Here is an 18536-nt window from a genome sequence, read left to right on the forward strand (position 1 = left end):
AATTCATTACACTGGCAAGCACTGGTCCATGGGAACAAATGATCCCCTAGCTCTGGGCTGAATGGCACCCAGGCTGCAGTGCAGATTGGAGGAACCCTTGTCACTTGTTATTGGCCTCCCAGTGCACTCCTCCTTCTGCAAACAAGGTGCAAACAACACAGCTGGACTGCTGTCCCGGGTAAATATACATACAGGTGACTTTTCTAAAGCAGTGCATCATTTCCCAGTGAAATACATGACCTCTTCTTACCTATGGAATTGTGATTGAAGACACCTGTGAGCCAGATCTGTGGGAGGTTGCAAAGGAGCAAAGTTTTGAGATTTGGGCACACTTCTCTTGGTTTCTTTGCTCAGGCGTTTGGTGAGCACAGAACACACCTAGGTAGAAAACCTTTGACTATACAGGATCTTTTGGATCCATTGTCCCCCAAACAGGTCAATGGTGGCCCCGTTGTAATGCCAAGTAACAAAGAGCAGCACAAATGACACAAAGAAAACATGGCCAAAGAGGAAGAGGAGAGGCCCAAGGAGGAAAGAATGTGGTGAGACACTGGCACATTGAGTGAGCTGCACTCCCATAATCTCTAGGCTAGCAGGTCCTGGTCTCACATTCTCCTCTTGGTTTATTTAAATTTGTTTATTTACTTTTTTCATCATCAAAATTATATATAGTTAAAAATACGTCATCATCAAAATTACATATAGTTAAAAATACCCAAAAATTTTAAAGATACAATCAAAACACATTAATTCAAAACTACATCTAAAGATCAGAACATATGTACAGCTGTAACTGTGAAGCCTAAGGCATCAATCCTATTCTTCAAACACTCTTCATGCAGGCAGCAGCTTCTTCCTGAGCTTGGAGGAAAGAGAGCTCTTCTGGACAGGAGGCAAGGACTTTGTGGGTGAGGGAACATCGGAAGTGTCTGGAGAAAACTTCTCGGTAAGACTGTAACCAGCCAGATCTGCAAAATGAAGGCACAAAGTTTAACAGTGGCCACCATGCAAACCTAAAGCATCTGAAGCTCCGTATTTCATGGGACACATTTCCTGCAAACTTCTAAACAGCTGCACAGGGAAACATGCTCCTGCTGGCAGACACTTGAGGCAGGCCAGGGCAAAACCCTGAGCCACTTGCCCAGAGCTAGCACAGGCACAGCCTGGCCTCTGGGCTGCCCTGGGACAGCAGGGAGCCCAGAGCCCTGTGCTCTCCAGGAATGGCTCAGCTGCACATGCACCCTCCTGCTCCTCTGCCTGCCCCACAGCTCAGCAGCCCTGCAGCTCCAGGGGCACTGGCAGCAGCACAGCTCCTTGCAGGGGCACATGCAGGGCACAGCTGTTCCCTGGCAATGTGCACAGCCTCTCTGCGCTGCCACAAGACGCTTCCTCCCAACAGAGAGTGGCCCAGCTCCCCCCTCACCTCTGTGTGAGGCTGAGCCATGATTCCCTTCACCTTGTCCTCAGTCTGGAGCTGCTCCAGGCCCCCCATGCCATGACTAGGAAGAGCAATGGAGAGAGCGGGGGTAGATGCAAACCCTTCCTTTGGATTTCGTCTTTTTTGGCACAGCTAAAAAGGCAAATCCAGGGTGTCCAACTCAGCGCTTCCTCAGGCTTCTGGAGAACATCTCGCCTTCACCAGCCCAGCATTTTGGAGAGGTTTTCCCGCACGTGTGGAGGCTTGCTGGCAGCACATTTCTTCAGCTGGGTGCCCATCACCTTGTAGAGGGCAGAGGCGAGCTTGGTGGCCACGGTGCGGACACTGGCGCTCCGCACGGGCAGCGCCTTGTTCTCCAGGAAGGACCAGAGCACGGGCAGGGCGTCGCGCTGGACGACTGCAGGGCTCCTGGCATGGACCCACTGCACAAGCACTGCCGGGACAGAGACACAGCTCCTTAGCCACCAGCCTCAATGCAAACAAGGATCTACCTCTGCTTTTGCTTCTGGCAAGCCTCTCTGGCCAAGATCAGCAAAACAGCACACAGAGCCCCTTGATCCAGAAACGGGCAAAGCAGCTGATCATCCTGGAAACAGAACCACCAACCCCTCAGGACTAATTGCTCCAACCAGAGCCTTGTCCCTGTGGCAGACTTTGCACATTTATTAAATTATTTCACTATCTCTTTCTGCATGAACAATGAATGAAATGTCCAACTGCCTTTTATTTCCATTAGGAACTTGTCTAAACCCACACTGAAGATTTGGAAATGCACCATAGAGAGGAAATGGAGAGATTTCTAATAAAGGGATGATTCCATTTTTGTAACTTTGATGTCAAGTTCCAAATGCCTAATCTGGCTCTTCCCTGTGCTCAGTGGCACACAGCAAAGGGCAGGATTAGAACACACCTCAAAACTCCAGCCCAGCAGAGATGGCTGCTCCTTGACAGCTGGATTAGAAACATCAGTGACCAGCTGGTGTCTTTGGCAGAATGCTTTTGGGGCTTCCAAGAAACAGCTGTTTCAAACCTCAGGGTGTCTTAGATAATTACCCAGACCCCATTGGTGTGGCATTTGAGCATCTCCGCATTTTATTGCCACTTCCCCTCCCAATGTTAATGGCATTTTTTCTTTTAAGGTCCACTGAAATAGGGGCATAGAGAAAGAAAAATGCTACACGGGGGACTGAAATGTAACCAAAACACGAGTGTTTTCTCATATTGTCTCTGAAATGTGCTCTCTGCCCATTTTCTGAACTGAACTATATCAAACACAGACAAAAATTTACTACCAACAGGCTTCTTGCATGGCAGATTTGGCTGAGAGACCAAAACCTGAACTGCTCTGGAGACCATTCTTATTTTCTGATCAGACAAAATGTTATCTAGCAGCCATTTAATATTCTGTGGTGGAAGAGACTTCATTTTCTCTGTGCTGTTATTCCACCAGCAGTCATCAACATTGAAAGAGCTCCTGCAAGTACCCAAAACCAATTCTGCTAAGCAGGAAAGGGTTATGGTACCCATTTTAAAATGGGAATTCATTTGAGTTTAAATGCAAGTAAAGACATTGGTGACTACTGAACGTGAGGAACAGCTGTCTGTTCCTACTAAATCTCAGAGACAACATCTGCTCCTTCTAAAGTAGTCCTAATTTATGGTTAATTCCTTTATTTGAAAAAGAGATCAAAAGAACTGCTAAACTAAATTCCCTATTGCTGGAGATCTACTTTATTCAATTGCTTTTTAAAGGGCCTTTGACATTCCCAATTGCCGAACGTGCCCTTTTGAGATTCCTAATGGAGACACAAAGTGTATTAAACCTTGCATTTAAAGATGTTGGCATAATTAGCAGTGGATTTAGCCCCAGTTAAAGCAAGACAATCAATCGTCTTCTCTACTATATATTGAGATTATCCTTTTTCCATTCCTTGGCTCTTGCTGACATAGCAAGCTCCTCTGAGGAATCAATTATCAGCTGCATTTGTAGCATTTTGGACAGCGCTGGCACAGGCAGACACTGTTTGCACACCCTGAAAGGCTCAGTCCAAGGCACTTTGACAGCAAAGGCAGGGAGCCTCAGCACTCTGCTTCTGTCCCTGTGCCCCAGGGGCTGCCTTGCACTGAACCCGTGCCTCTGATACCTCTGTTGAGTTTTGACCTGAGCTGTGACCCCCAGGCTCTGCACGGTTCAGCCTCAAAACTTTCCAAGAGAAAAACAAGAATTCCGTGAGGACAAAACAAACTGATGCCCTGAAAGAGCATTTGCCACCATTTCCCCTCAAAGATCACAGATGTCCCTGAGCTTCCCAGAGAGGAGCCAGCTGGGGTATTTTCAGCCCCTCCCTTTGCTGGAGGTGGTTCTGAGATGCCCCAGTGAGAGCTCAGCCCCGAGGCCAAGCGCTGTCCCCATCTCAGATGCTGCCCAGCTCTGCAGCAGCCAGGGCAAACCTGCCAAATCCACCTGCCTGGGCTATTGGGCAGCAGGGACAAGCTCAGCACCTCCTGATGTGGAGGAGCTGCTCTGCTGTCTGTTCACAGGCATTCCCTGTAAATACTCCCTGGGCAGAGCTCTTGGCTTAGAAGGGGAGGCCATACCTGTGATACACTCGGTGACATCCAGCAGAGCTTGGCCACTCAGGTGATTCCATTGGTAGCTGAACTCTTTCAGCAGTGACACTTGATCTACAAGGGAAACACATGGTTCTGCTCACTTTTCTCAGGGCATAGGAGAAAGGACAGTGAGGAGGGAAAGGGCAGGGCCAAGACCATTTTATAAAATAAAGTACATTTCTGCGGATTTTTGAATCCTTTTCTTCTTTCCTTCCAGCATACTTGGCAGGGTTTAAAATTCCAAAAGAAAAGCTCTCCTTTCACATTTGTAAATCCAAAGTTGTCTGCTTTAGCAGGAGCTATGTTAAAACATTTCACATCAGGGACCTCAAGAGTTCAGTCACATGGAAGCAGTGAAAAGGTTTTGCATCCCAGAGCAAAAAGGAAGAAGCCCATACTTGGGTCACAGAAAGGCACTGAGTCAGGCAGTTCCTGAGTTCACAGAGCAGCTGAGGAGGAGAAAGTGGAAACTCCCCTTGAAGACCTGCCTCTTCAACACTCCTGTTTTCAGGCATATTTCCCCAGTGAGCATTCTCAGAGCTGACATAAATCTGTGTGGCAGAGGAATTTAGAGCAGCCCTTGCCTATGTAGTTAATTGCTGTGGCCATCTTGCCCCATGCAAAACAACATGTGGAACAAGGCATCATTGACAGCTGGGTTTATACCTGTTTGTTCTAAAGAAATGAACTTGGTGAATCATAAGTTCCCCTTTGAACATAGAAGACAAAGAAGAAAAGTGGAAAATAGGCAGCTGATGCCTCTAATGTAGAGCCTTGCAGGTGGCTGCTCTGCAGAAGCTCTGATGGGTCAGTGTCCCTTCATGCCAACAGCAAAGCTGGTCATTTGGGAAGTCAGACAGGGCCCAAGCACACTCCAAACCCCCTTTGCCTCTGAACTGTAGCAAAGCTGTAGCCCAGGACTTGCTCTTCAGACAAGCAGCACAGAGCCAAGGGCTCCTGGGACTGTTGGGAAATGCCGCTGCTCATTCCAGCCTGTTGGGGATGGTGCATAAGGACTGCAGCTGCACAGCTTCTGGTGGGTGTCAGCTGGAGTGTTCCACAGACAAGAGCAGCTGTCAAGGCACTCAGCGCTCTCTTGTGCAGGAGAGACAGAGACGCAGTTGAGGAGAGTCCCTGCCAGGGCTCAGCCTTACCCAAATGAGCAATGGATTCTTCCAGTGCTTTCACAGCTGCCCCACGAACCCTGGGATCCTTTGAGTTCAGGTTCTTTGTTATTCCTTCCACCAAACCAATGATCACCGGGTTCAAGGCATCTTTCAGGGCTCCTGTGATTTCAGCCAGCACGTCCAGCGCCCTCTGCTTCACTTTCTTGTGGCTGTCAGATATCCTCAGGACAAAATAATCAAAAATCTGTGAAGAGAACAAGCAACATGAAAGCTGGATTCAAATGTCCTTGTTTAAGAGTGGCTGTAGCAGTCAGCAATGTCAAAGATGAAAGTGATCCTTTCTGTCAGGTCAGCACTCGCTTGCACAATTTCACTGTTTTCCTGTGGGCCACTCACTGGAATGGTGGCGCAACCTCATGCTGGTTGAAAGATTTTCTTCTGTTTTTAAGAGGTTGGGCTGGGGACAGAGTAGCCCCTATGGTATTTCTCTCCATCTATAAATCATTAAATCAATTCCATTTATTAATGCTGAAGAGTACCTTTGCTTTGAATGGAAGCAGATGTTTACAATGCCTGGTTTTCTATACAGTTGCCTCAAGTACTGAGGGCAGTTCTGATTTTGCCAAAACTATGGCTGGAGGAGATCTAAGTTTTATTTTGTTTGTCTCAGAGCCAGTGTCTGGAGAAGTGCAGGGCTCTGGTCAACTCTTCCAGGATCCAGACCATTTCTCTAAGTAACAGGTGGACTTCTGAAATGTCATGTGCTGTACAGCTCTCATTAGAGCACGTTCAGTCCCTTGACAGCCACATTGTCAGGCACCTTTTCCTGGAAAAAGGGAAAAAGCAGCTACTGGGAGGAGAAGGCAGAGATGAGTCCTTAGCTGTTTCCATCCTTTTCCAAAGAGAAAAAAAGACCCCCCAAGAAGGGTGAGCACTGCCCTTACCAAGAGGAATAGGAACAAGGATGGAAATGAGTAGCCAGAGTTGTGCCTGTGTAAGACAAGATGGAGTATATAGAAGTGTTGTTTTTGAAAAGCCAACTGGGTTTAAACCAACCCAGGCTGATACTTCTCTTCCCTATGCAAACCCATTTTTGGTCTAGAGAACAATTGCCATGCTTTCAGGGGCTGGATTCCCTTCACTTAACCCAACTGGGAGTAGGAGACAGCAGCAGTTACACCAGCAGAAAATTCTGCCATCATCTGATGAACAGCATCAATAGGCACCTGCCAGACAAATACAGCTGCACTGAAATAACTTGTCCTGAAGACTGGACCTGAATTACATTTGTCTGGGTAAGAGGGACCAGCATGTCCCAAACAGCCAGGATGGAGTGCCAAGACACACTGAATTAACTTTGCTGCTACAGGCTTAGGAAAGGAGCTAAAGGAAAGGAGCAGTGAAGATACCCTACGTACTTGGACAATGTTAGTGGAGATGAGCTGGGGGCTGGTTTTGCACAGGTCTAGGAGGAGTTCCACTCCTTCCATCCTTGTCTGAAACGCCTTGGCTTCCAGGAGATGGTAAAGCTTCTGGAGCAGCTCCAGTTTCTTCCACAGCTGGAGGTGACGTGACCTGGGCTTTTGCACAGTGTAGGAGGTGTCCATCAGAGAGAGATTTCACCCTGGAAAATAAAACCAAATGAGGACCTGTTGGTGATAATTATTGTAGCATGGCATCCCCGTCGTGGAAATAATTAGCATTGACTCCATGATTCCAGAAGGCTGAGGCTGATCAATGACTTTATTACACTACACTACACTACACTATACTATACTATACTATACTATACTATACTATACTATACTATACTATACTATACAGAAACTCATCACCTTACAGACAGTCAGACACAGACAGACCAGATTGGTCAACTGAATCCAAAACACCATCACCAGTAGCCAATTAAGAAATTACCCTTTAGTAAACAAGTCTCCATAACACATTCCACATGTTCACAACAAGAGGTGCAGCAAGTGCAGATAAGAATTGTTTCTGATTCTTTTCTCTGATCTTCTCACAGCCTTCCCCAGGACAATGCCTGGGAAAGTTGTGCCTGCTGCTCTCTATGGAGAGAGCTGCAGCCACAGACAATACCTTCAGTTAATTGTGAGCAAAACATCTTGAGCAGCTTTCCTATTATGTGATTTCAAGCTGGAAAGTCATGAGGGTCTGAAGAACAATGTGGACCTCATGACAATGATTACCGGAGACAATCTGCAAGTGACATTCTTGCCAGAGCTCACTGAGGAAAACCAAGGATGAGATGCATCTGATCTATCTTCAGATGGCTGCCAGGGCACACAGGTCACATTGCTTTGTGGAGAAAGAGAGACACTGCTTCCAAGTCTAAATGCCTCCTCATAAGGGACGTGTGTGTCTTAGAATAAGGAAACTCATCACTCTGGAGAAGTGTCTCTACACCAGGCATGACAATCTGGAAAAGTAGCTCAGATGCATCTGAACAGATAAACAGGGCTATATTTGAAGGATTCAGAAAATCAGTAAGAGAGATAAAAACGGAAGCCAGACATCCCAGAACTATGCTCACATTTCATTTGCTCCCCTAGAGCCTGGATGCACAGGTTAACAAACCCACTGGGAACAATTCTCCTGGATCAACCTGTCTCTTCCATGAGCACGGGAAGATGCTAGCTGTGCTACTGAGGCATGTGGTCCCTTTCCTGCCACTGCTGAGCAGGACAGAGCTAAATTCTGTTATCAGAGGAGAACAGGTACAAGCAGCTCTGCAACTGCCATGAAGAGACAGCAAGGAGCAATTCCTGTCTTAAATGCTGATTGCAGCACAGGGGGAAATAAACCAAACATGCTGTCCATCAAGCAAATTACATGAAGGACAGGAATATCAAGACAAAAAGTGCACATTGAGACACCTGCTGACTGAAGTTGTTCAGGAATTGCCTTGCTCCTTACTACTCAAACTTGATACTGTTTGAGTGTAAGAAAACCATGATTCAGCCAGGCCAAACCACATGGATGAGAACTGCATCTTTGTGGAATGGCATCTTGCTTCCAGACTGAGATTTCTCATCAAAACACCCATCTGAAAAAGACTCCACTCAGATGAAAAAAAAGCCCTGTTTGAATTTACTTGTCCCAAGTCAGGCAGCAGAAACTTGGCCCTCTCCCAGCCTCCACAACACTGCCCTTGCCACTGCACTGCATCGTCTGAGCTGCAACCAATGGGTGTCTTTTTGTCTCTCCATTTTTGTGGAAACCCCTCCAGAGAAGTTGTGTTCAGCACAATGCAGAAGTAGACATTTTTTATCCTAGAGCATTTGTAGGGAAAGGAAACAATCTGTGGCACTGGTCATCTCTGCCAGAAAGTCTTTCCTGAGGAAGAGACATGTAGAGCTTGTCATGTGCTTTGTCTCATCTAACAAAAGTGCTCAGTACCGTTTGCTAGAAGACAATGTGGCCTGGGGCTTCTTTGAGCCACCGTTCCTCTCCTTCACCGGCTCCTTGACAGATGGGCCTTCACCCTTCTGGTTTGCCATCCCCTACAAAGACACAGAGAAACCCCATCAATCTTTGGAGTATAAAATTGGAAATTCCCTGTTGAAAACACAAGTTAGAACCAGGATCACTGCTACCAAGGCTTAGGGAAACATTTCCTAACTTACAGATGGAAACAGACCAGAGATTGAGTGATGCCAACTCTTTGTTTTCAGTAGCCCAAGGCAGGTTATGGGTGCTACCAGACTGAGCAGCAATATAAAATCCCAAATTCCTTAGTCTTGAGCATAAATGGGAATAATGCAAACTGGCAGGCAACGAGTGTTCGTGAAGGAAGCAGCAGAACAAACTGGACTCTTTGGGGGTTGGCCCATTGTGTTGGAAGTCGATTTGGTTCAACACTCACTCTCCCTGTGCCTGCACAAAGGCAGGCTCCCTTCTGTAATGTCGATAGAAAAATAAAATGCCCCCCCCCTCAAACAAACAAAGGATTTTCCACTGGATGCTGCTGAATTCACCAAGCTTCTTCCAGCTCCACAGGGCTTGACAGCAGGGCAGTATTCCCAAAAGACAGACAGTAATTGTAGTAACTAGGATTGACTTGGACATCTTTTGTATATTTGCAAATTTTCTTGGTACTACTACTTCCAGTGTCCTTTGCAAAGACTCTGTTATGTTCAGAAGCACAATTCTCACTTAATTCCTTTACAGGGGCAGAGTAGGGAGAGCATGGTGGGGGCTTACGCTTAAATGTAAACCCATTTTCTCCTCTTTCCCTTTCCTCTTTGTGACCGATATTGAAAATATTCAAAACCCCACTTTTTCCCTAATAATATCAATTCCTTTGTGATCTGCAGATGAACAGGCTGAGGATTAACAGCTCATTCCCAGGAGCAAAATGATTCAGCAGAAGCGGAATGAGCTAAAGACAGATTGGGTATGTTTGATCTCATATTAGCAGTGGCGATACTTGCACAAAGGAGACATTTCTCCTGCCAAGCACTTACTTTCTTCTTAATTCTTGTCAGAATATCTTCCAGGTCACGGGTGGAAAGAGATTGTTCCAAAAGCTTTTTAAATTGTTGATGATTGAGCAACATCTTCACCATCTCCTGTCCATAATGCCTAAGGAAGGAAGGAAGGAAGGACAGAAAAAAGAAAGGAAGGAGGCAAAAAGGAAGGCAGGAAGGCATGAAGGAAGAAAGGAAACAAAAGAAAAGTGAACAAACACAGGAAGAGTGTTAACAGAAAGGCTGATACCTTAAACTCATCAGGCGCAATCCTTGCACAAGAAGGCATTACCTACTCAGCAAAGAGGGAGATTTACCTCACTTGACACTGCACAGTGCTGTCAGCTGAACACAAAAGGCAAGAGGAGAATGTGGGGCAACAGAAAAATACCATTTCACTCTGAAACTGTGGGTGTGCTTCTGTGGCATCAAAGGATCTCAGGGAACAAGCAAAACACATCTGCTTTGTTGTCAGAGCCTATTAGCAGTGTCTGGCTGCCATTGCACAATATTTTGCCTTTCTTTAACTGGCAGGGAAGCCAGAACAAAACACCTCATGCATCCTATTGATTATTCTATACTATGTGTTTGCACAGGGGCAGCTAGTTGCTCTGGTGTTCTTGGAAGCTATTCATGGGGATTTCATCATCAAAGGAAGGGGATTTTGGTGGTTTGGGTTGATTTTGCCACAGTTTTCTTCAAGAAGAAATGTGGAGTTCACTGAGCCACAGATAACAGCATTCTAGAAATCTGCAGGACAGGTTTAGAAAGGCTAAATATGTTGGCTGAAGACCCCTGAAATATTTCTAGGAAAGTCTGAAGTTAATGAGAAATGGATGTTTGGGATCCTTCAGTGATGAACATTAGCCAACACTTTGGCTTTGTGTTGTGCACCTAAGGCCAAACAAAACTGTTGGACTGGCTGATCTGAGCTCTTTTGATCTCAGTAAAGAATCCTTCAAGCCACAGGAAAAAGTTGGCAATGCTCCTTTTTGCTGGCCAACCTCAGGTTTCCCAGTACAGCCATTTGCCCAGGCAACCCAGAGCAGTGGTCACAGTGCCAAGGCTGACAGAGCTCAAGAAGTGTTTGGACAATGCTCTCAAGCACATGGAGTGACTCTTGGGGCCACTGCACATGGCCAGGGGATGGACTCCATGACCCTGATGGGTCCCTTCCAACTCAGCATATTCCATGATTCACACCATGAGGTAACTTCATATTCCCTTTAGTTTCCACTCTTTTGTGGTTTCACCTTTATAGCCAGACACAAAACGGTTTTCCTGTTTTAGGAGGTGAAATGAAGATCATTACCTTGTGTCCTTGTGACAGTCCTGAGCAAGCTTCCCTGCCACGTGTGCCAGCCTCTCAGCCCTGGCTGTGCCTGCGAGCTTGGTGACTCCAATTCTCTCCATCAGGGACAGGAGGAGTTGGGCCGCACGCTTCCGCACCGGGGCGTGGCGGCTGCTGGGGAGGAGAGAGCAAACCCTGGGCCACAGGGACCAGGAGCAGCAGCAGCACAGGCCTTGGCCAGAGCCTGCTCCCTGCCCTTGCTGGGGGAAGGGGCCTGGGCTCTCCCTGCACCTTCAGACACCTGCAGAAGGTTCTGTCCTCAGGTAAACACAAAGTTAGCATTGCACACAAGGCCTGCCTGCATGGAAGAGGGAGGAATTCAGCCTCCCTGCACTGTCTGAGACTCAATTTCTTTCTCAGTATTTATTCTGAGAAAGATTAAAGAAATAGACGACATATGAATAATTTAGAAATTAAGGACAATTGATGCTGACCCATCAGAGGGCACCCAGTACACAGAGCTGCAGCAGGATTGAGGCTCTTTCCACCCATTTATCCCCAAATCTGCAGACCTTTGGAAAACAACAAATGCAGGGAAAACACATTGTGGGCTGTGAAGTTGCAGAATATCCAGCAATGCAGCCTGTTTCTTCTGTGAGGCTTGGCAATGGATCCATCTGAATGTTTTACCCTATTCCAAAGCTGAGGAAAGGGTGGCAGGCAGTTTAGCCAGGTTGTCTTGTTCTAGAGAGTGTCTCTTGGGAACTATCATCAACATTTAAGGCAGCATTTGCTTCAACTGCCCATGGCACTCGGCCTGTGTAGGCGCCTTTAAAGTGATTCATCATCTCAAGGCTAACATGAAACATCAGTTTGAATAGAAAGTAGAGCTCTGAGGCCAGGACAGTCATACAAGACTCCTTTGGCAGGAGCTGCACCTGCTGTGCAGGCTGGGCCACACCCAGCAGATTGTCCCCCATGTGCTCCACGCCCCAGCAAGGACCCTCCTCATTTCTCAAGTTAATGGCATCATGAGGATACGTGGTTTTCCCCAGGGCCTCTGTGGTTAGTGCTGTGAAATACCAAACACTGCTCACAGCTGCAAATGCAATTGTCCCTCTTCCCACAAAAGCACAAGGCTCTATCCTTGGCCTTTGCAGGCACTTTCCCTTCCCCACCAGTCACCATATCTAGGAAAATCTGACAGACTGGGAGAACTCCAGGAAGCAGCAGGAAGCTGAGTCAGAGGAGCTTCAGTTTGGATATCAGGAAAAAGGGTTTTTCACCCAGAGGGTGGTTGGGCACTGGAACAGGCTCCTCAGGGCAGTGGTCACAGCACCAAGCCTGACAGGGTTGAAGAAGCATTTGGACAACAATCTCAGGCACTTAGTGTGACCCTTGGGCTGTTCTGTGCAAGGCCAGGAGCTGGACTTGATGGTCCTGATGGGCCCCTTCCAACTCCCCATATTCTGCAGTTCTGTGATTGTGAGAACTAATAGGCTGCAGGAGGGCAGAAATAGGTGACAAGAGGAAAGAAGTGAGGGTGGTCGGAGAATCAAGTCACTGAGTTCACAGAAGATGCAGGATACAGGACCTTTCCCTCCCACCATTCCCATTCTCTGTCTCATCTCTTCTCCCTCCCACACACACGAAGGTGAAGAACATCACTAAAAGAAGAAGAACCTACTTGACTCCCATGTCCATGAGAGCAGCCATTGCTCGTGCAGGAGTCACATTCTCCATCATGATCCCCAGGGTCTGACTGGCTGCTTTCTGCACAAATTCTGGCGAGTTGGACACCATCTGGAGAAGGACCCGAGCAACCTCATCCACCTCAGAGTCCATGTCCTTCTTCAAGGTCACAAAGAGTTCTCCCAGAGTGACAATGGCAGAGTAGGACACCTTGGAACGGAGGTTGGTCACCTGGGGAAGTCATGAGGGGAAGTATAAGAATCACCTTGAAAAGAAGACCAGTTGCCTTCAACAGAAGTCCCAGGAAATGACAACACATCCCACTGTGTCCAGAGGAACATAAAAGTACAAGAAGAGCAGGAGAGCACAAGCACAGAAAGGCACTTACTCTGGCACCAATTTCTGGCCTCAGACCTGCTCACTGCAGGCCTAAAAACAAAATTTCACCAAAGTGTTCTACTTAACCTTTCTAAAATGTCCACAGCTTTGATTTTAGGCCCTTTTATTAGAAAATTAAAGCAAGAGCTGCTTTCAAATCATAAAGGCACAAGTCATAAAAATAAAAGAGTCAGGTGCTCCTGTTTAAAAAAGCAACACCAGCAGCTGAAGCACTCAGCCAGGAAACAGAAAACACAGGCTCTGGTCTACAGAATAATTTGCAGTGTTGAATTACAGCTTGGGCAGAGGTTGGGACTCTGGCAAATAACGTCATTAGTGTCTCAGTTTCTGCCTTTGCACATTGCATTATAAAGGCACCACACTCAAAGATGAGTGTCAGATACCTGACCTGCCAGTAAATACAGCTGCATGTGCCCACAGATCCTACAGATAGCTGACAGACATTAGAAATATCAGGTCTAAAACCAGAAATGAAGGCAGAGCTTGAGCACACATGGAGATGAGCAAGCACATCCCTACTCTACACACTGTGTATGAAGTATGGGAGACAATTCAGAACAATGTTCTCACCTCGCTGGTAAGTGCCAAGCAAATGTCACGAAGTCTACAAAGCAGGACCTCTGAATGGGACCCAGCCAGGTGTTGGATGGTGAAGAGTCCCTTCTCCTTCAGCTCCCTGAAAGGCAGAAGATTGATTTTTCTCTCCACCAAGGCAGCACCCTCTGAAATGACCAGGCTGGCAGCTCAGTTGAACAATGGGAGGTGCTTTTCAAGGAGTGCTTAATGAAATCCTGGAACGCGTTGCCCCAGGATGCTGTGGCTGTCAAAAGCATACACAAACCCAGGAGGCAAAGAGAGGGGTTTCAGAGTGGCCATTTTAGAAGACAGCCTTTCTGAAATCTCTGGCACATGAGGCCCCTCTGTCACTGCTTCCTAGAAGCTGTGAGACTGGGCCATGCTGCTGTTTCTTGTCGCCTCCCTGTACCTGTCCCTGAGACACAGTGCCACCGGGCTGTTATTGGGGCATTTTCCTTCTTTGTCAGCCCCAGCAGGCATTCAGCAGGGAGAGTCTGCACCGCCACTCTGGAGCTGAGTTTCCACTCTACAACCTCGGCCTCTCTGTCACGCCCTCCACTGCCCCTCACACATTCCCCAAAAAAGCAGCAGGACGACCCAGGAGATTCCACCCCTGGGCAAGAACTGTTGAACTCTGGCTTTTCCCAAAACCGCCTACCTAAAACAACCCCCACAACAGCAACAGGTTATTTAAAAGGTGCAAACAACTCTGTCTCAGAGCAGTTGCTTTGTGCAGGCCCTCAGCTACAGGAAGGTCTGTGAGGCATCAGGGCTGACGCCCAGGGCTGGTGACTGATCCCACAGGCACCCCTGAGTGTCATCCAGACCCCCCACACCTGCAGAAGCTCTCTGCACCTCACAGGGCACCAAAGAGAAATGGGGAAGAGAAAGCAGAAGTGAAAGGGCAAAACAAAGGTGACTCCACAAGGAGATGCATCATGGCAGATTTTTCATGCTTATCCCGGTGTGAATGGAGTCCTTACCCCTGTGTGAATGAAGCATCCACCAGGGAGTGATCAAAAAGACATCAAAAAGAAAACCAGTATCAGCTAAAATTTGTAGGGTTATCACCTCTGGGCCTCCTTCTGCCTGTGTATAATTTTGGGACACATTGGGAGTATTGGCAAAACATCTCAGGTCCATATGAAGCAGTGAGAGGGAAAAAGTTGAATTCCAAAAGTGCAAGATTCCTAGAGGGTTTTCTTTCTTTTTCCTTCTCTTCTGCCATGAGCCCTTCAGGAGTAATGGCAGGCTGAGGGACTTGAAAGCACAACTCAGTCCATTTCTCAGAAAAAGGAACTCCCTGGAGCTGCTTCTGGGACTCCCATGCAGGAGGTCACAGGGAGACCCTGTCACCTGCCATTGCTGTCAGCAGTGGGAGCAGAGAGGAATCTTACTCAGTCCCACTGGGCCAGTGGCCCAAGGCACCCAAATCTCTACACTCAAAACTGCTGCCATCCTGCTTCTGCCTTCAGCCAGCAAATCATCTCCTTCCAGAGCTTTCTCTCTTCCCTCAAGGTTTCCTTTGCAGCTCCATGGAGCAGCAGGCAAAGCGAGGAAACAGCACAGACCTGCTGCAGCTGCAGCACTGCTGCAGAGCAAGGCCAAGAAAAGGCTGCTCTCCAATCTTCATCCTCTCCCTGCTCTGCAGTGGTTTCACCAGTGCCCTTTGGCCCTCTGGGCTCTCGGGGCTCCGAGGCACGAGCAAGACACGCTTCTGACCAGCCTTAACGCCGAGAGGGACACAGAGGGAACGGGGCCTTTCTTACCAGTCATCGCTGCCCAGCAAGGAGAGTGCCTCCAGCAAGGACTGCTGTGGGTCTGAAGAGGCTCTGTCCTTCTGCCCACGCCCACGGAGCGGCTCCTCTCGGCGCCTGGCACCAGGGGCCGTCTGCGAGGTCACTGTGAGGAGAGGGTCGGCCATGGGCGCTGCAGCCCCGGGCAAGGCCCCGCCATGGAGCGGCCTCAGCCCCATCTCCCAGCCAGGGCTCCGTGTGCTACAAACTGGCACTGGCTCGGAGGCTTCCCTGCTGTCTGGCTCCTGGGGCTCCTTGCTTGCTCCCAGCCTCCCCAGCTGGGCCCAGCTCCAGGCTGAAGCTGACAATTGCCCCGCAGCGCCAGCTCCCAAGTGCCACAGGTGCCCAGATGGTGAGTGAACAACTGATCCTGGTGGTTCTCGTAGGAGCACAGTGAGCACAGCCTGGCAGACTGCCCTGCAGCTCATCCCTGCAGTCCCAGCTGCCTCCTGGCACCAGTGCTGTAGTTTGGACTATCAGGATGGGCAAAAGCCCGAGCTTAGGCCTTTACCACTACTTTATTCAGCTCAACTTTCCAATGGATCTCTAAGAACCAACTGCTCCAGTACTTCCAAGCTGGAGTCACTCAAAAGTAGACTTGCTGTTCACTCTCAGGACAGACTATGAAGCCAAGATCCCAGCAGTGCTGGCTGAGGCAGGAGGCAGGTTGTGCTCCTTGTGCAAGGAAAAACCCATGTGGAAAAAGCTGCCATGGAGCAGGCTTACCTGAGGAGCTGTGTGGGAAGCTGCCATCCCCATGGATGATGGGTGTATTGGGCAGTAAGGGAACGTTGTCCTGCTTCCTCACGACCTTCTTCTTCAAGTCACTACCAGGCTGTGTTCTCTGCACTCTAGAAGCTGTGCCATCAACAGGTGGTAGGCTAAAGGCTGTAGGGACCAAAGAGGAGCTTGTAAGTGATAGTGCTGCACAGGGTGATGATGGAAAGGGCCAGAAAACTTGCTGGAGCTGTGTAACATCTCTTTGTTATCCCAAAGAACTTCAAGTATAACAATGAAATACCACTTTATACCAAGTATAACACTAACATGGGACAATGAGCACAGAATCCTAGAAGATTTTGGGTTGGAAGGCACCTTTAAGCACTATCTAGTCTAACTCCTGTGAGCAGGGACATCTTCATCCTGATCAGGCTCCTCAGAGCCCATGTAAGATGGCCTTGAACACCTTCAAGGATGGACCAACAACAGCTTCTCTGGGAAAACCCTTCCAGCTTTTCATTCCCTTCATTATAAAAAAAATTCTCCCTTATGTCTAATCTAAATCTACCCTATTCTAGCTTAAAGCCAAACTGCAGTGATGCTTTCCCTAAGAAACAAGGAAACCCAGCATTGCTTTGCCTTTGTTCTCCTGTTGCAGAGGCTGGCAGGGGCAGTTGCCAAAGCAAAGTGCAGATAACCTTGGGTGCTGGCCTCGGGCTGAGTGCTGCCTCCTCAGGGCCCCGCTGCCGCCCTCGGGCAGCGCTCACAGCCCTGCAGGCAGAGCCCCTCAGCCGGGATTCAGTCGGGAACGCTGCTGCCTCCTGCAGCTACAACAGAAGCCCTGGCTGGGGCTTCAGCACAGCTCTACAGCGCCAGCTCCTCAGCAGGGAGTGGCAGGAGACGGATCTCTGGTGTCTTCATTACAAGGAGCTGAATTTTGTTTCTTCCAGGCTGCACCCCAGTTGAAAAGAATTCTTTTGGACTCCCCTTCCCTGGAGGCTGCTCTCCAGGAGAGAGTCTGAAGCCCCAGTGTACTTTGCAAGACAGAATTTTCTAATCTAAAAGACTTTAGAGGTCAAGGGAGGAAGCTGATATTCTGTTACTGACTCAGTGAGGCCATGGGCAAGACACTTCATGCCTCTGTATTTTTCTTTGAGAAACAGAATTCAATCCCAAGCAAGCTTCCACTCAGATGCAAGCAGAACAGCTCCCCAGACTGATTGCAACGCTGTGCAAAGGGCAAGCAAGTGGTCAAAAAGGACCACCACAAGTGTAGCCACCACTTACTTGCTTCAGCTGCATCCCCAGGCTCGACTGTCTCAGGAATAGGCGGCAATGATGTTTTCTTTTGTCTCCTTTTCTTCATCTCTCTCTCCAAAAGCTCTGCGTCCTTCCGCCCCAAGTTCTTTTGAGCCAACGTGCACAAAGCAGCACGGATCTGGGTGCAATGGAAATACATCATAGACTGTAAGCAGAGACACACAAACCACACACAACATCTCATCAGGAGCACAGAGTCCACACAGTGCCATAGGCTTCAATGCAGCTCCATCCACATTCCAACAGTTTCAGAGGAATGTCTCCTGTCCTCACCTTGGCAATTACACACAGTGAGGGGGAACACTTGAGTGCCACAACCTTCCACTGCTGCAACTGCAACCTATGTTAGGAAGCCCTGCTTGAAGCATCAAAGTCATAGGAGTGCTCCAAGACAGAGGAAGAGCTGACATGGCCAGTGAGCAGGCAGTTCAGTTCCTACAGGCCATGGCAGGAGAATAAAAACCATGTGCAATACCCAGCAAGGAGGGCTAATGAGCTGTTGCTTAACACTCATGGCCAGGAATTGCAGCTGTTTCTCACTTCCTGGCTTCTGAAGGACTCAGCTCTGAAGGACTCTGAAGGACTCAGCTCTGAAGGACTCTGAAGGACTTGGTCTCTCAGACTAGGAGACCAAAAGGAGGAGTCATGTGAAAACAAGTTGCAGAAACACTGATGGTAATGAGCAGAAAACTTGAGAATGAGAGGGCTGTGAGATACAGCCACAAAGGTAACCAGTAAAAATCAACCTCTCCCATTTTCTTTTGCAGCCTTGCTTACACCCAACATTAGAATCTTTGCTTCTCTGCTTCCAAGGGTGCACTTTGCCCACGTGCACTGATGTGTAGCTTGCTCTGCCATTCAGAACTTCTCTAAAACAGCCTTTGCACATAAAGAATGCTTCTGGCATGACCTTAGCACCATCTCCAAACCAGGGACCTTGGCACCACTGGAAATAGCCAAGCAATGGTTCTGTAGCTGTCCAATATATTCCCAAGGAAATCCCCATCCCCCAAGAGTGGCAGATGATGATTTTCAGTGACATTTTGGGCCAAGCACCAAACAGCCACTGGAAAGGAA

The 18536-nt window shown here is 48.2% G+C and overlaps 1 protein-coding gene across 1 annotated transcript; it reads right to left on the reverse strand.

The window, feature by feature from the left end:
- Nucleotides 1-1635: 1635 nt before the first annotated feature.
- Nucleotides 1636-15547, reverse strand: LOC118700718 (TOG array regulator of axonemal microtubules protein 2-like). Its single transcript, XM_036405311.1, has 10 exons — nt 15393-15547; nt 13618-13723; nt 12644-12879; nt 10978-11130; nt 9663-9780; nt 8596-8699; nt 6597-6753; nt 5206-5422; nt 4037-4123; nt 1636-1871 (listed from the first exon to the last, which is right to left on the reverse strand). The coding sequence occupies exons 1-10, from the start codon at nt 15545-15547 to the stop codon at nt 1636-1638; spliced, it is 1569 nt and encodes a 522-aa protein (XP_036261204.1).
- Between the last annotated feature and the right edge of the window lie 2989 nt (nt 15548-18536).

This window comes from Molothrus ater, chromosome 35 (assembly GCF_012460135.2).
Source record: "Molothrus ater isolate BHLD 08-10-18 breed brown headed cowbird chromosome 35, BPBGC_Mater_1.1, whole genome shotgun sequence".
Classification (NCBI taxonomy): domain Eukaryota; kingdom Metazoa; phylum Chordata; class Aves; order Passeriformes; family Icteridae; genus Molothrus; species Molothrus ater.